We start from the raw sequence: 18029 nt of genomic DNA, 5'->3' as shown, positions 1-18029 counted from the left end.
AGAAGCAACAGAAATTCTGTTTCTTTCCTTCAACTCACTTGACCTTTTTTACATTACTCAAATGAAGATTCAAATTTGATGGCAAGGATCCTCTAAACTTTCAGGAAAGTAGTTAACAATTTTCTCAAACTTCCCTTTCCGCTTTAGTGCGGTAATTTTTGCTGGGGCACACTTAGTTCGAGAGATGCAAGCAGCCCTTCAATACCTAGGCCTATGCAGCAGGGTTGGCAAGTTATTTCCTGAAGCATGACAGCCTCTGGTATCCATATGTCCTTACCAGCAAGGGTTACTCAATATGGATCAGAAGCAAGAACTTTAGCCGCATTCTCTACCAATTCTAGCATGTCTGCTGCCATCCCAATTACCAGCTAACTCCAAGCACATTAGGAATGGGACCAAAGATTAACATTCTTCTGTATGACTAAAACCACAGTGCATTTATCCATTGATTTGTTAGCCAGTTCACGATTCATGTATCCCATGGAAATGTGTAAGCGTTCTCCCTGAAATCAGTTTGGGACATCCTGAGATTATGGAAGGCACTATATAGTGCAAGTCTTTTTCTATTTGAAGGGCTGAATTTTAAGAGTGTGCCACAGTTCATGGTGACACTGAGTGTGCATCCCACGCGGATATGCTGTCCGAGCCCCCACGGTATTATGCACAGGGTCTCATTTAAATAGACAGGGCAGTGCAGCCTTAACCCACATGATGCCATTGTGTCCCCGGCAACAGCGTCCAGCACCACTGCGCAGGTGCCATTTTTAAATGGCTTTAAGACCTTACATTAATTTTTTTTAAAAGGTATATTATAAATTTTTAATAAAAAAAATTTGTGATGGAGGCCCTTCCCCAAACCGCCTCCCCCCAACCAACAATCATCTGCCCAGGATAACAGACATGCTGTTTTCCTTACCAGAACTTTACCCCCCCCCCCCACCAACCTTCAACTGCTTGCCTTTCAACCCATTCCCAACATCCCATCAAGATTGGATTCCCCACTCCCCCACCCATCCTGCCCTGAAAATGTTATTCCTCCCCCCTTCATCAGATTCCAGCCACAGAACTCTGTACAGAATTCTGAAGGTGAGCAAAGCACGAATGGTGGCCGTAATATTGGTATGAGATGGCCACAGGTAGGTTTATTTACATATTATGTAAATTTGCACATGAACAGCCAACCACCAGGCTGCGGTGGGTGGGCCACACAGAGGTCCCTCCACCACCTGTAAAATGCAGAGGGCCCTTTGACGTTGCAGTTCGAGGCAGGCCTATCCCAGCAGAATTCTACCAGCCCCCGTGCCGCGATGTTAAGGGGCCGGTAAAATTCAGCCCGGATTGCCTTTTTCAGGAGCTAAGTGAACGGCCAATGTTATTCCTAGCGGTTATGTGCAGTACAAATCAATTAACTGCAGAAAAAAGGGTGCAGTCAATAAATTAGAAACACTAGTTCTTTTAAAAAAAAGCATAAAGGCACCTTTATGATTGGTTTTGTTCTTCTAAAGGAAATCTTTCCATACACTTCAACCCTTTTAATGTTGGCTGTCACTGCTGCAGGTCAGACTTTGCAGTGTAATATGTATACCTGGAGTATACATACTGAGCTTGTAGCTGGCTTCATAGAACATGGATAGTTGGTTTTCCATTTATGTGCATTTCCTTCTGGTCATTAAAATGCTATTGGATTTTCTCTCACCGACTTAAAAAAATCAGTCCTAAAGACATCCTTGAAATATTTGTTTTCTAAAAGAAAAGAGGCATGTAACAACTGTTACAAGTCTTGAGAAATAGATTTAGGCATTAATTTATTTGAGTTTACTTTTCCCCCCCCTTAGGGAAATATTCCTCATTAGTCATTGCGGTGCTTAGCACATTTTCTTTGTATACCAGGCAAAGTGGTAGTACAGCAGCAAGACTGCAAGTCTTTGGAATAAAAGTGTTGCTGTTAGAATGTAGTTCAGTGTTGCAAAAATACTATACCTTAAGTAGTGCAATTAAAGCCATTTGGAATACCCCAGATGTATCATCCTTAATCTTTTCCTCCAGCTCACAGTCAAATGCTACAAAAGCAAAGTAAAAGTATTACTAAATCTGTTGAATGGTGACCTGTGTACTTTTCCCATAATTCCTTTAGATTACAGATCATGAATGCATTACCTTCTTTGAAGGCTTTAATAATTTCCTTAATCTCCTTGTTACTCCTAGATACCAGTATCTCTACCAGACAGTCTTCATCAGTACCCAAGCACTATCAATACAAAAATTGAAAATACAATAAATTTTGTTACACTTCAGTTCAAATAGATTATGCAGACATATTAGGAGGGGAAAAAAAAAATCAATTTTAATTGGAAACATTCATTGATTCCATCCAGAGAGTCTGAACCAGACTGTTTGCAACTGGTTCTATTTACCACCTCCTCTTCCACTGTTCTGAGCTCTGACCCCATATCCTCTCAATCATAAAGATCACTTAATGCCACCAGTCTCCACCTCCACCCCAGCCAACCTGCTTCTGAAACCCTTATCCACACTTTAGTTAACTCCAGACTACTACTTCAATGCTCTCCTGGCTGGCCTCCCATCTAAACAGGAGCTCATCCAAAACTCTGCTGCCAGTATCCTAATGCTTACCAATCCCATTCACTAATCTACATTAGCCCCAGTCTTGAGGTCTAAATTTTAAAATTCTCCATGTTCAAAATCTCAGTCTCCACCCTGCCCCAGCCTTGCAACCTTCCAAAGACACTCTTCCTTCAACAGCAGCCATGATTCCTTTTGCTCGATCAGGAAATAAAAGAAATGACTGAAAAGGAGGTGGTGTATTACAGTTAAATCAGTTACAAAATGGAGGAAATAAAGACTGGATAAAAAGAGAGCAAAAAAAAAAAAAAGAGACAGAAGAATTTGTAAATGACTTTTAAAATCCAAGAAAAATTCACTGCTTGAAGGTCAGACTCTACATTTAAATCGTTAATTTTCTTGGGAAGAGTACTTGTGCAGTGACTAGATTTAACTATGGTGAGTTTAATGGGTAATTATTGAGCAAAACCTGCCTAAATATCAGGACAGCCAAGGAGAAATGCTATTTGTGCTAAGCAAATGGTGTAGTGGCATAAATCTTTGAGCTTGGCATTTGCAACTCATCTGTGAAGTTTTTGGATGAATTGCACATCAATAATGTCATGCATTGTTTAAGTACTGTTTATTTTTTTTAAGCAACTTCTGGTCCAGGATGTTTATTTCTTCAATAATTGAAGTGAAATGTACTATAGAGGGTATAAAACAGCCCAGTGTTATCTAGGTTGCTAGCTTTTATTACCTACCCTCTACACCCACAACATTGCTGTCCCACTAATCAATACAGCAAATGCTTTTTATTGTTAATGCTGCACTATCAAATACAGAAATAGTTGTACAAACATTGATACCTTTATAGCAGAATGCAGCTGATGTGCATCAAACTGGGCTGGGGTTTGCAGCAAGTCAAGGGCTATAGTCTCCAGTTTACCAGATAGTTTACACTGCAAGACATCTTTCAGTTGCTGGCAAAGAAAGCAAAGTATGCAAATAGCATTCATTTTTAAATCTTTATAAAACACATTTAAAACAATGTACTGATTTTTAAAAAATTTATTCATGGGATGTGGGCATCACTGGCAAGGACAGCATTTTCTGCCCATCCCAAATTGCCCTGGAGAAGGTGGTGAGCTGCCTTTTTGAACTGCTGCAATCCATTTGGGGTAGGTATACCCAGTGCTGTTCGGAAGGCAGTTCCAGGACTTTGACCCAGCGACAGTGAAGGAACAGCAATATAGTTCCAAGTCAGGATGGTGTGGGGCTTGGAGGGGCAACATGCAGGTGGTGATTAGATTAGAGATACAGCACTGAAACAGGCCCTTCGGCCCACCGAGTCTGTGCCGACCATCAACCACCCATTTATACTAATCCTACACTAATCCCATATTCCTACCAAACATCCCCATCTGTCCCTACCACCTACCTATACTAGTGACAATTTATAACGGCCAATTTACCTACCAACCTGCAAGTCTTTTGGCTTGTGGGAGGAAACTGGAGCACCTGGAGAAAACCCACGCAGACACTGAGAACTTGCAAACTCCACACAGGCAGTACCCAGAATCGAACCTGGGTCCCTGGAGCTGTGAGGCTGCAGTGCTAACCACTGCGCCGCCCTCATGTTCCCATGTAACTGCTGCCTTGGCCCTGCAAGGCGCTGTCTAAGGAGCCTTGGTGCATTGCATCTTGTAGATGGTACACACTGCTGCCACTGTGCGTTGGTAGTGGAGGGAGTGAATGTTTGTGGATGGGATGCCAATCAAGCGAGCTGCTTTGTCCTGGATGGTGTTGAGCTGGTGTTGCCGCAGCTGCACCCATCCAGGCAAGTGGACAGCATTCCATCACACTCTAGACGTGCCTTGTAGATGGTGGACAGGCTTTGGGAGTCACTTGCTGCAGGATTCCCAAGCTCTGACCTGCTCTATAAGCCACTGTATTTAAAGCCTGGCTACCCAACTACACGTGTCGGGTTCAGGTCAGGTTGAGTCTATATTCAGAGTCCAGTATTCGGGCTTGGGTCGGATCGGGCTAGACAGTGCTGCCTCCAGGAACTCATGGGATCATGCTCACCCATGATTCCCCACAACTCCATTAACAGGAAGAGTCTGCTGCTGGAACAGATGAACAGGATCACAAGTATTGCCATTTGGCCAAGGTAGAGCACAATGTTTGATATCATTAAATTTATTGTGATAGCCATGTCGGGTCAGGTGCGAAAAAGAAATCAAAGGACTTGGGCCATGGTTGGGCTGGGCTTCAATTTTATACCCGAACAGGCCTTTAACTGTACTTAAATGGCTACTCCAGTTCAGTTTCTTGTCAGTGGTAGCCCCCAGGATGTTGATAGTGGGGGGAATTCAGTGATCATAATGCCATTGATCAAGGGGAGATGGTTAGATTCTCTCTTCTTGGAGATAGTCATTGCCTGGCACTTAAGTGGCAAGCAACATTTGCGCCACACATCAGCCCAAGCCTGGATATTGTCCAGGCCTTGCTATATTTCTTCACCAACTGCTTCAGTATGAGTCACAAATGCTGCTGAACATTGTGCAATCAATCAGCAAACATCCCCACTTCTGACCTTATGATCAAAGGAGGGTCATTGATGAAGCTGAAGATGGTTGGGCCCAGGACACTACCCTGAGGAACTCCTGCAGTGATGTCCTGGAGTGGAGATGATTGACCTCCGACAATTACAAATCAACCATCTTCCTTTGTGCTAGGCATGATTCTAACTAGAGAGTTTTCCCCGATTCCCCAGTGGCTTCAGTTTTGCTGGGTGACCTTGATGCCAGACTCAGTCAAATGCTGCCTTGATGTCAAGGGGAGTCACTCTCACCTCACCTCTTGAGTTCAGCTCTTTTGTCCATGTTTGAACCAAGGCTGTAATGAGATCAAGAGCTGAATGTCCCTGGCAGGACCCAAACGGAGCATCACCTAGCAGGTTATTGCTAAGCAAGTGCTGCTTGATAGCACTGTCATGCCACCTTCCATCATTTTACTGATGTTTGAGAGTAGACTGATGAGGCAGTAATTGGCCAGGTTGGATTTTTCTCACTTAGTTTACAGGACATACCTGGGCAATTTTCCACATTGCCAGGCAGATGCCAGTGTGGTAGCTGTCTAGGAACAGCTTGGCTTGGGGCACAGCAAGTTCAGGAGCACAGGTCTTCAGTACTATTGCTGGAATGTTGTCAGGACCCTTAGCTTTTGCCATATCCAGTGCCTTAAGTCATTTCTTGATATTACATGGAGTGAATTGAATTGGCTAAAGACTGGCATCTATGATGCTGCAGTCTTTAGGAGGATGCTCAGATGTATCATCCACTCAGAACTTCTGGCTGAAGTTTGTTGCAAACGCTTCAGCCTCATCTTTTGCACTGATGTGTTGGACTCCAGCATTGAAAATGGGGACATTTGTGGAGCCTCTGCCTCCTGTTAGTTGGTTGTTTAATTGTTCACCATTCATGACTGGATGTGGTAGGACTGCAGAGCTTAGATCTGATCTGTTGGTTGTGGGATTGCTTCACCATCACATGCTGCTTCCACTGTTTGGAATGCAAGTAGTCCTGGGTTGTAGCTTCATGCCTCATTAAGGTATGCCTGGTGCTGCTCCTGGCATGCCAGGGTTGATCCCCTGGCTTGATGGCAATGGTAGAGTGGGGGATATTGCACTTTTAGGAATCTAAGAATTTCTCCATAGTTTGAGTCGGCTGCTCCAAATAGGAGACCAGCTTAATCATTTCCAATTGTACAGAAGGAAATTGCACTGTAGAATCAGGAACTGACCTTTCCTACACTCTGTTGATAATCTGCTGCAATTTGTTGCCGCTGCCAATTGGTCCGTGTTGTCAAAATGTTAATGATAGTTGCTTCATCCACACCTGAAAATTTATAAGAAACAAAATCAGCCATAGCTATTAGGATTAACAGATAAACCATTAGACAGGCTTTCCACTGAAATATGAATTACAAAAGGAAGCCCCGTCAAATTAGCTGATGAAATTTTGACCCCATTAGTCAAAGACCACCACACCAATAGTCAGATTTGGTGAAAGTTCCATCTGCTGTTTTGTTTGGAAAAAAATTAAATGCAAAATATTCAGAGTAGATTTGTGAAGCATTATAGCTGTTCCTGCATTTCCTTAAATTCAAGACTTTTGTTCTGCAACTACTGCTGCTTTAAAACAGATTAGATTAGATCTCAGGTATTACAAAAAAACTACTTTATTAAACATACATCACTGAATATCCAAATGACAACAGCAGTCAAACGACAATCAGCCTAACTCATGACAGCAATTACACTTGATTTTTACTTGAATTTCAAAATACATTAAGCCCACCCCAGAATAGAAATAATTAGGACTTGTTGCTCACCTTTTGCATGGAGTGCATTATTTAATGCAGTCGCATCAGCACTTGCATCAAAGTTAGGAAATGGAGTAACTGTTGGTCCACTGGGAGAAGGGTACTGGATAGGGCAAGTTTAAATAAAGTATAAAAAAAAAGGGTTTTAGGATCAGAACAAATATCTATAGTTGCTTCAGTTTGCTGTCTAATTGGACAGAACATACACATGATATATCCATAAAATACATTAAATAGTGCTGTACATTTGTGACCTGTTTTTGGGAAGCAAGAATATATAAAATCTAGAGTCTTTAGCTCACCAAACAGCAGTATAGTTACCTAAAGCAGATTGTTGAGTTTATAATCTTAGTTAGTCTAGAAATTTATCAGTTTAAGGAAGATCTAGTTATTAGGGAGTAATTTGATATTCCAGATTCAGAGAGCACTGATTTCTTATTCTTTCATAGGAAAGATATTTGCAAAAACTTACTTTATGGTATGGAAGAGATTTTGAATTGCATGTGGCAGTTAATAGTAAAAAGGTGATGGAAAGGCACAACCACAGGAGTAGAGAAAGAAGGAAATCATGGGAAATTTTAGAATGTGCAAGAAAGGATACATGGGAATATAGGCCAGGAAAAATAAATAAAAAGTAGGAAGACTGGTCTCCTTGCAGCACATTTTCCTAACCAATACAGCCAGGGATTGCAGCAGAGATCCCCCTTTTACATTGTCCCAAGATATCCAGGGCAGTGCAGAGCACCTACAATAATCACAAGCAAGTGTAGCCATAATCACGTGGGAGCAGTAATTCCCAGCCTTCCTGCCTCATTTATCCTCAAGCTTTTGAGACAGTAGTGCACAAAATTAGCAGTAGGCTTTGAATTCTAGCTCAGATTAGAGACAATTAAGGCAACAGAAGACCCTCTTTTCTAGTGATTGGACATCAATGTGCAATATAGGATGGAGTTCAAAGCCTGGTAAAGTCTCACCAACTCCATTTCTCCTTAGTTCTTACTTTCACATTTTTCAGGCAACATCTGATCAATTGGTTATCATTGATTTATGACTTAATATAGCAGTCAAATATATTGCTTTCAGATAAATGAATATCTTTCAATTAAATCAACTGGAACTTGTTAGAATAGGAAAATCTGCAATAATGTAAAGCAAATTCTTCAAGATTATACATGGCAAACATGCAGTGGCACCACTGGCAGGTTTTGAGTAGCCCTTGAGAAAATCACTATGGCCCTCACTCTAAACTGATGAATTTTACATGTGATTACAACAAGCATATTATTTAAAAAAACTACTTCATGTTCCAGGTTACTAGAAGCAAGATCTTCCTAAAACCTGGCACCTATCTTACCTCCCCACCCCTCCAATTTACTCAGTTACCTCACAAACCTACAGTGATACATGTGCAGACATGTTACTGCTACTAATACAATTGCTTGGAGTATACTTTATGCAAAGAATGAGTCTGAAAATTATTAAAAAAAAAAAAAAAAAAAAACTAACTTACTTTAGAGCTGTGCATGGTTTGCTGCAGTAATGCACTGACAAGATTAGATGCCATTTTATATGGTGCTGCTGAGGGAAAAAAAAAAAATGTCAGGCCATCTGTAAAATGAACATTACATTTTAACAAGGAAATGCCTTAGTGATTGCCACAATGACATTTTCATATTCTACTAACAAGACTTAGTGAATTGTAAAAAAAAAACTACAGCTCCACAAGACAATGCATCCTCAATTATTTTAGTTGGAGGGTTTATTTATTCGCTCACTAGATTGTGGAAATGTGTTTTTTTTTTCAATCAAGTCAATTAACCCAGTTCAAAATTACTTTGAACAATTCACTCATCCTCACCTGAAGGTGGTGACTTTTGCTAGAGTACAGTCCCATTGTGTATCCTCCATTATCTTACCACATTGTGCAAATGATAAGAGGTGAAGAGCCAGCAGGTCTTGCTCTTTGCCACAGAAGCATCCAAGATCATCTTCCGGTCCAGAGTCCACTCCATTGAGCAGGATGAGATGTGCTCATGTTACTTCTTCCAAAAAAAGGTACAGAGAGAGCTCAGTTATCAGCAGCCTGAAGGAAGAGGATGGCTCAGTGACGTCTTCGCAGTCCGACATACTAAGGATCAGCAAATCCTTTTATGCTGGGCTGTATGATGCGAAGCCCACAGACAGCAGAGCCTCCCAGTCCTTCCCGTCATCTATCAGAGATCTTAGATGACAGCAGGAGGGAGAGACTGGACAAGCCGCTAACACTGGACGAGCTGACAAAGGCCATAGAGTCCTTTGAGACGAGTAAAACACCTGGAAGCGATGGCTTACCGGTCGAGCTGTACTCAGCCCTGTGGGACTGAGTCAGTCTGGACCTGCTGGAAGTATACGAGTGTATGCTCCTGGCTGGCAGCATGTCAGAATCCATGAGGAAAGGCATCATCACCCTCATTTACAAGCAGAAAGGGGAGAGGGCAGAAATCGGCAGCCCATCTCACTGCTTAATGTTGACAAGATTCTGTCCAAAGTCACAGCAAGTCGAGTCAAATCTGCTCTGGAGTCAGTGATCCACCCCAATCAGACCTGTACTGTACCCAACAGGAAGATCTGATAGTCTCACGCTACTCAGGGATATGATTGCCTATGTATGGGACAGGGGGTTGGACACCTGCCTCATCAGCCTGGACCAGGAGAAGGCTTTTGACAGGATATCGCACACCCCCATGATGGACGTGCTTTCCAAAATGGGGTTTGGGGAGGGAATCTGCAATTGGATCAAACTGCTCTACACAATCAATAGCGCAGTCTCAATCAATGGGTGGGAATTGGAAAGTTTCCCGATCCAATCTGCAGTCAGACATAGCTGTCCTCTCCCCAGTCTGGTTTGTTTGCTGTATTGAACCCTTTGCTGAGTCTATTAGGAAGGATGCAAGCATAAGAGGGGTGACAATCCCAGGCAGCGGAGGCACTCAGGTAAAAGCCTCCCTTGTACATGGATGACGTCGCCGTCTTCTGCTCGGATCCGCTGTCCATGCACAGACTGATGAGTATCTGCAACTAGTTCGAACTGGCCTCGGGAGCCAAAGTTAATCACAGCAAGAGAGAGGCCATGTTCTCTGGGAACTGGGCTGACCGATCCTTTGTCCCCTTCACCATCAGGTCAGACTACCTGAAAGTGCTGGGGATATGTTTCAGAAGGGCCAGGGCGTGCACCAAAACCTGGGAGGAGCAAGTAGCCAAGGTACAACAAAAGTTGAGCATGTGGGGGCAGTGATCTCTCTCCATTGTGAAGAACCTGGTCATCAGGTGCGAGGCGCTCATGTTGTTGCTGTACATGGTGCAGGTCTGGCCCATACCCCACTCCTGTGCTGTGGCAGTCACCAGAGCCATTTTCCACTTCATCTGGGGATCTAAAATGGACTGGGTCCAGAGGGACACTATGTTCAAACTGCTGGATAAGGGCGGGAAAAATGTACCCAACGTGGCCCTCATCCTGATGACCACCTTCGTGCGCAACTGCATCAAGCTGTGTGTAGACCTCCAGTATGCAAACACCAAGTGTCACTACGTGCTGAGGTTCTATCTGTCCCCGATGTTGCGAAGGATGGGCCTGGTCACGTTGCCGCAGAACACTCCATGTAGTTGGACTGTGCCATTCCAGGTGTGGAAAGAGATGCAGTGGTTTTTGTCGAGATTCATCCCAAGCAGCTCTAACAGGAGTCTGTGCTCTATGGGCTGTTCCCAGGGACGCACAGAGACAAACATCAACTGTTGCTGGAGGACCATCAATTCAGTGAAAGACACCCTTTGGTCTGCCCAAAACTTGCTGGTCTTCCAGTGCAAAGAGTTGTCCACGACCGAATGTTGCAGACTGGCACATTCCAAGGTCCAGGACTACATGCTGAGGGACTCACTAAAGCTTGGGGCAGCCGCAGCAAAGGCTCAATGTGGAAAGATCACAGTGTAAGGTCCCCCCACCAAGCTGAACTGAGGGGCTGGATCCATGGGAAACCCCTCAAACTGTATTGGGAAAACTTTCATTTGCTGTAAAATGTAAAAATGTAATTGGCATGACAAATGTGAAATGGGAGGGTTGTGATGATTGTAATGAAGCAAACAGACCTCCTTTGCACTTTGTATTTTTTGACTTGGTGCTGTTTGAAACTGGTAATGTAATTTTTACAGATTTTTATGAATAAAGTATATTTTGGGAAAAAAAAAAACTCACTTCTAGTCCAGGAGTAATGGCAACTATAGTTGCTCTTCAACCACAGACCAGAAAGTCTGAGACCTTCTGTGCTATATGGCCCAAATTAAATACTTAGCTAACAAAGACAAAGCAGGAACAGCAAGCATGTACTATTGCTAAATGACAGTATTCTAATCTACTGTATTTAGGAAATATTACAGCCAAAAATAAAGCTTATTTTTTGAAATAAAATATGCTAATAAACAAATTCTTGACCATTCATGACCAGACATCTCAAAGCACTTTACAGCCAATGAAGTACTTCAGTATAGTCACTGTTACAATGTGGAAGATGCAGCAGCCAATTTGGGCACAAACAGCAATGTGATAACCAGCTAAGCTGCTTTCTTTGGAGGGGGCAATGGAGGGGAATGTATATTGGTCAGGCCACCAAGGACAACTCACTTGTGCTTTGAAATTGCATCATGGAATCTTTACATCCACCCGAACAGACAGATAAGACCCCAGTTTAATGTCTCACCTGAAAAGGAACACCTCCAACAAGTACAGCACTGGAGTGTCAACCTTGATTTTTGTGCCCAAGACCTGAAGCAGGACTTGAACACAACCTTCTATCACAGTTGAGTGTTACCTGCTATGCCATGGCTGATTGCAATGGGTAAACACATGGAGGTAGCACCTCAAATTTAAAAAAAACATAGTCATTAGCAAAATTCAATAACCTACTAAAAGCAAAAATTAATACAATTTCTTTAGCATCTATATAGTGTCTTTAAATATAACTTAAAATCCAAAGATGTGAAGAACTGAAATTAAGTGATGCAATCTTAAAAACATTCAACATTTTAACTTGGAAAAATGTTTGCTTAATGATCTAACCAGCATGATCAAATGTATTGACCATGGCAAGTTTGAAAAGGTACATTTCCTTTTTTAAAGCCAAGATTCCTTCATCCTTTTGAGACATCATTGTCTTTCTCATGTAGAGAATTGAGGCAACAGAGTCTGTGCAACATTACCTGGTCTGGAGTTCCAAAATAAATTTTTAATGCAAAAAAATAAAAAATAAAAAGATTCCCTTGTTTGTTTGAGTTCGGACATTGTTAGAAAGATTTTTCCTCCAAATTGTCCCCAATTGCTGACACTAAAATTTAAAAGGAAAATAAAAATATTAACAGTAAAAATTTATGAGTGCCCATACTCATGGAAAAAAGAACAGACCTGGCAGGCCAGAAGGCCCATTTCTGCACTAACATTCTTTAGATACTGAATCATAGCAAGGATTTAGAGCCTTCAAATGGTCATGCAACTAAATGATCCCCACTACCTGTACTACTTATTGCTAGTTAAGTCCTACTATACATGTAATGGTGAGAACTAAAAGGAAAATTGATGCCAAACCTGGAACGACCATCTCACTTAGAACTGCACAGATTAACCGTTTGTATACAGATATTTGCAGTAATCATTCATAGTACTGATTTAGAACTGGCAAAATATCTTACAGGATACACTCAGGCCAAAATGCCTTTGTAAAGTAAAAATCTAAAGCATTGGAAATTAAGATAGAAAAGCAGAAAATTTAAAATGGCAAGACTAGGAAATGTTAATATTTAGAGCAATCTGGATGTCATTGTACATGACTCAAAGTTAACATTCAGGTACAGCAAGTAATTAGGAAAGCAAAAGGTATGTTATACTCCAATAGCTCTGTAACAAAAGGCTGAGTAAAGTATTCCCACAGCAACTTGAATAGGGTCTTGGTGAGACCACATCTGAAGTACTGTGTACAGTGTTAACTCCTCACCCAAGGCCTTAGAGGGAGTGCAACGGCAGTACACTAGACTGATTGCTGGAATGAGGGGATTATCCTTGGAGGGGGGAAAAAAAAAAAAAGAGGGAGGGAGAGAGAAGACTAGGCCTATATGCCCTGAACATGCACACACAATCACTAAGGTGGCCTATTTACACCTCCATAACATTGCCAGACATCGTCCCTGCCTCAGCCCATCTACTGCTGATGAATCCCTCATTTATGCCTTTGTTACATTCAGACTCAACTATTCCAATATAGTGCTGGCTGGCCTCCCATGTTTGCCCTCCATAAACTTAAGGTCATCCAAAACTCTGCTGCCAGTGTCTTAACTTGCACCAAATCCATTTACCCATCACTTCTGTGCTCACTGATCTAGACTGGTTCCCAGTTAAAGGAAACAAATCAATTTTAAAATTCTCATCTTGGTTTTGAAATTCCTTCATGGCCATTCTTTTCTTTTTTTCTTTTGGGCCTCCTTATCTCGAGAGACAATGGATACGCATCTGGAGGTGGTCAGTGGTTTGTGAAGCAGCGCCTGGAGTGGCTATAAAGGCCAATTCTAGAGTGACAGGCTTTTCCACAGGTGCTGCAGAGAAATTTGTTTGTCGGGGCTGTTACACAGTTGGCTCTCCCCTTGCGCCTCTGTCTTTTTTCCTGCCAACTACTAAGTCTCTTCGACTCGCCACATTTTAGCCCCGTCTTTATGGCTGCCCGCCAGCTCTGGCGAACGCTGGCAACTGAATCCCACGACCTGTGATCAATGTCACAGGACTTCATGTCGCATTTGCAGACATCTTTAAAGCGGAGACATGGACGGCCTCCCTATCTCTAATCTTCTGCAACCCTCCAAGATATTTGCACTTTAATTCTGCCCTTTCCAGCGTCTGATTTTAATCAGCCCACCATTGGGGGCTATGCCTTCAGCTACCTAGTCCCAAGCTCTGTAATTCACTGCTTTAAGAGACTCCTTAAAAATCTACTTCATTGACCAAGCCATTGGTTATCTGCTCTAATATCTCCTTATGTAGCTTGGTGTCACATTCTATTTTAGAATGCCTTAGTATATTTATTACATTAAAGTTGCTATATAAACACAGGTTGTTGGATGCAAGAATAGTGTGGGAAGGTGGAATTAAGTTAAATCAGCCATGATCATATGGATTGGCAGAGCAGATAGAGCCAAATGGCCTACAGCTGTACAGAACCTTAGTTAGGCCACACTTAGAATATTGCGTGCAATTCTGGTCGCCACACTACCAGAAGGACGTGGAGGCTTTGGAGAGGGTACAGAGGAGGTTAACCAGGATGTTGCCTAGTCTGGAGGGCATTAGCTATGAGGAGGGGTTGGATAAACTTGGATTGTTTTCACTGGAATGACGGAGGTGGAGGGGCAACGTGAAAGAGGTTTACAAAGTTATAAGCGGCATGGACAGAGTGGATAGTCAGAAGCTTTTTCCCCTAGGGTTGAAGAGTCAGTTACTAGGGGACATAGGTTTAAGGTGAGAAGGGCAAAGTTTAGAGGGGATGTGCGAGGCAAGTTCTTTACACAGAGGGCGGTGAGTGCCTGGAACTTGCTGCCGGGGGAGGTGGTGGAAGCAGGTACGATAGCAACGTTTAAGAGGCATCTTGACAAATCCATGAATAGGATGGGAATAGAGGGATATGGTCCCTGGAAGTGCAGAAGGTTTTGGTTTAGGCAGGCATCAAGATTGGCACAGGCTTGGAGGGCTGAATGGCCTGTTCTTTGTTCTATTTATGTTCTTATCCGCCTAAAAACATCACTGCAGTGTTTGAGTTAATTTTTAACAATTACTGAAATGAAATGATTGCACTTAGTAATAAATTCAAACTCTTTGGCCAGAATTTTACACTCCCATGGGAGCAGCCTGGAGGTGGGTGGCATTAAATTGCATGGGAGGCGAGGGTGCCATTCCTGTTGCATATCTGCCCCCATTTCACTAGCAGCAGGGCAGTGGCAAATGGCCTGCCCACCCAAGGCCAATTGAAGCCTTTAAGTGGCCAATTAAGGGCCTCCTTCCACTGCTGCTGGTATATTACCAGTGGCAGCTTGGCACTTTGCCAGCTGAGGAGGCTGCCCAGTAAAATCTGGCAGCCTCCTTGCAGGTCAGGGCCCTCTTGATCACGCACCCTGTGCCTCAGAGGGTCATCCATCAGCACCGAAAGTGGCACCCCCATTCTCCCCTCACTAGGGCCCAACCGATTGACCCAGTGAGGCCCAAAACCTCCTCACCTTCTTTGGGGCCAGTATCCATGTCGCACCTCTTGCTGGGTGTGGTTGCAGCAGTGGTGGCGCTGCTGGGACTGAATAAGTTCCGGCCCGCTGATTGGCCAGCAATGTTTGGAGATGGGACTTCCTGCCTCAGAGGGCAGAAGCCCCGACTGAGGCCAATTAAGGATCTGGGCCACGCAAAGTCTCTGTCTGACTTCCAAGCCCAGCAGAGGAAGGCTCGCCCCTGACTTTTCAGCCAGTGGGTCAGGCCAACACTGCAATGTAAAATTCCAGCCTTAATTTGCAATATACTACTTTGATTGGGAAGGTGAAGAATTTAAAATCATAGTTTGAAATGCTGTAGACCTCAACTGCAGCCAAGACATTCCCATTGTACCCCAGTTAGGTTTATAAATGTAATGCACTCAAGTCACCTTTCTTCATTGTAGAATTGGCATATCCATAGCCAGAGGGTCAAATTTCAGAGGCTGCTAGGAACAATGTGAAAATGCAGCCAAACCCTACAGATTGCAAACTTATTGCAGCCAATTCTACAAGACAGTGCGAGGATGTTAGTTTTGAACTGCTACAGTCCCTATGGCATAGGTTTAAGGAGGCAGCTTACCACCACAAGCAATTAGGGATGGGCAATAAATACTGACCTTGCCAGCGAAGCTCAGATCCCTTGAACAAATAAAAAATGGACATGCTGCTGAAATTCCACAGGAATGAATTTCTCAGATTTACATTTTGGAACCTACTGAAAAGGTTGAATAGAAATGTCTAAACTAAAACCAGATTGCAATTGAATCAGACAGCAACTTTTATGTTAACATGCATAAATCTGCTATGTACCTACATTCCTTTCAACCCAAATGCATGGACATCAGATTAACATATCATGCTTTGGAGTATTCCCAACACAAATGCTTTTATTTACCACTTTAATACTGGATAACCAAATAGCATTTGAACCATATGAACACCAACGCTAGAATAGCAGACAGGAATTGTTCTTATTTTTTATAAAGCATTTCATTCTGGGGGAGTGCAAATAGTAGGCAAAGCTAACATTTATTGTACATCCCGGTTGCCCTTGAGATGGTGGTAGTGGACCTTCCTGAACCATGGTAGTCCATGCAGTGAAGAACACCCACAATGCTGTTGGGTAGGGAGTTCCAGAATTTTGATGCAGTGAGAATGAAGGAACAATGAGGAACGCCCAATTGTCAGGACAGTGGGTGTCTTGGAGGGAGATACAATTAATGTTTAAAGACTCATGGAATTAAGCAACCACAATAATCCATTTCTGTCTAAATGGACTAGGTATTTTGACAGCTCTTGAATTTTAAAAAAAGTTACATTACATTGAGTGGTGTGGGTCATTTGGAGATGATAAAAAATCCAATATTTATTCACCTCCCAAAAATATTTTTTAAAAGTTGAAGATTCAACTTGATAAAAATCTAGCTCACCAGCAACATATCATATTTCTTGTATGAGATTCACAATAGTTTACTTCACTTGATGCAGAGGAGCATGCCATCTTTTCCTCACACTAGCTCAGCAGCATGGAAAAAGGAATAGATCTTCAATTACTCGATATATTTTAGGCAACTAAAAAAAGGACAGTCCATTGGGAAGGTACATATCAGTTCCTTTTAGCACAAACTTTGAGGGCAGTTGTAAAGTCTTTACTCAAGTAAAAGGTTTTGGATTCAACCAGTGTTCTGATCACAAATTGACAATTTCAAGAAACTTTTATACCAAATGTAAAAATCAGAGCTGAAATTATAAATACACTATTCTCTACAAGCAAATGATTAGCATGGGGTACAAACAAATCCAATACCTGTAAAGTATGGTTTAGCAGGGGTTAATGTTGTACTAGACAATTCCTCCTGCTAAAAATCTTGTCATACAACATTCCTTTTCTTCTCCACCCCCCACCTAGTTATGGTCATCATGCTCTTCCTCACAACAATCCAGTATTTCAAATAGTTTCAAACAACCAGTGTGATTTAGTTCACTGCAATAAACTCCAAATCAAATGGACATCCAGAAAGAGTATATCAGATACTTGAAATAGACTAGTTTACAAAAGACTCAGGAAGGGGAGATCAGCTTCAAGCTTGCTATCATAAAATAATGCTATCACAAATCAAAGCATTGCAGAACAAGAGAATGCATCCTTCCAGCATTTTAATATTTAATAGTTGTAGGTAAAAAAATCAAGTCAAGACAGAGCTGTAACATTAAAAAAAAAGAACTTACCAACTGCTTATTTAAACCCTATGGCCAACTAACAACACCGTATGGGAATAAAGAAAATCACAACTAAAACTAGCTAGCTGTTGAGGCTGTACTTATACCATTACCACACCCAATGAAGTCATTTATGACTGGCCTTCATCTAATTGACAGAGCACTGCAGTCTATGATGAGCCAATCAAATACCAGATGTTACAAGCCCTATGAAAACTGTAGCCAGCTGCAGTGAACTAGCTGAAGGTCTGTATAAAGACAGGAAATAACTTTCAGGTCACTACGCAACCTTCTGCAAACAAAAATCACATGAGTATTAGAACAGTCCAACCCTGTTTCAATGCCAAGTGTCTGACTTTTCAGCATTAAGAAATTCTACAGTTTACGTGACATGCACAGGAGTGGAGGAGGCTGAACTTTATTTTTTAAAATCCTTTTCTCAATGTATCTTAATTTAATAAATTAGTTAAAACAAAGCAGTTTTCTCTTTTGCATAGGATGAACAGATGTATTACCACCAGGACAATTTCAAGGACCACCCCCCTCCCCCTCGCCTG

The 18029-nt window shown here is 42.2% G+C and overlaps 1 protein-coding gene across 5 annotated transcripts in view; it reads right to left on the bottom strand.

The window, feature by feature from the left end:
- The window catches only part of anxa1a (annexin A1a), a 32873-nt gene extending 15286 nt beyond the window's left edge, over window positions 1-17587 (bottom strand). The window contains exons 1-8 of one of the 5 annotated variants that reach the window (XM_068028860.1): window positions 17482-17546; window positions 12181-12305; window positions 8462-8529; window positions 6961-7054; window positions 6370-6464; window positions 3432-3545; window positions 2158-2248; window positions 1981-2060 (exon numbers count right to left, since the gene is read on the bottom strand). In XM_068028860.1, the coding sequence (XP_067884961.1) occupies window positions 1981-2060; window positions 2158-2248; window positions 3432-3545; window positions 6370-6464; window positions 6961-7054; window positions 8462-8529; window positions 12181-12262 (624 nt within the window). In that variant the 5' untranslated portion in view covers window positions 12263-12305; window positions 17482-17546. Of the gene's footprint in view, window positions 1-1980; window positions 2061-2157; window positions 2249-3431; window positions 3546-6369; window positions 6465-6960; window positions 7055-8461; window positions 8532-8809; window positions 8994-12180; window positions 12306-17481 lie in introns of all 5 variants that reach the window. The other 4 variants (XM_068028861.1, XM_068028862.1, XM_068028863.1 and 1 more) reach the window with 4 other exon arrangements.
- Window positions 17588-18029: the final 442 nt, after the last annotated feature.

Source organism: Heterodontus francisci, chromosome 4, assembly GCF_036365525.1.
Source record: "Heterodontus francisci isolate sHetFra1 chromosome 4, sHetFra1.hap1, whole genome shotgun sequence".
Classification (NCBI taxonomy): domain Eukaryota; kingdom Metazoa; phylum Chordata; class Chondrichthyes; order Heterodontiformes; family Heterodontidae; genus Heterodontus; species Heterodontus francisci.
Note: the sequence above shows the minus strand (reverse complement) of the source record. Positions and strands in the feature narration are given on the sequence as shown.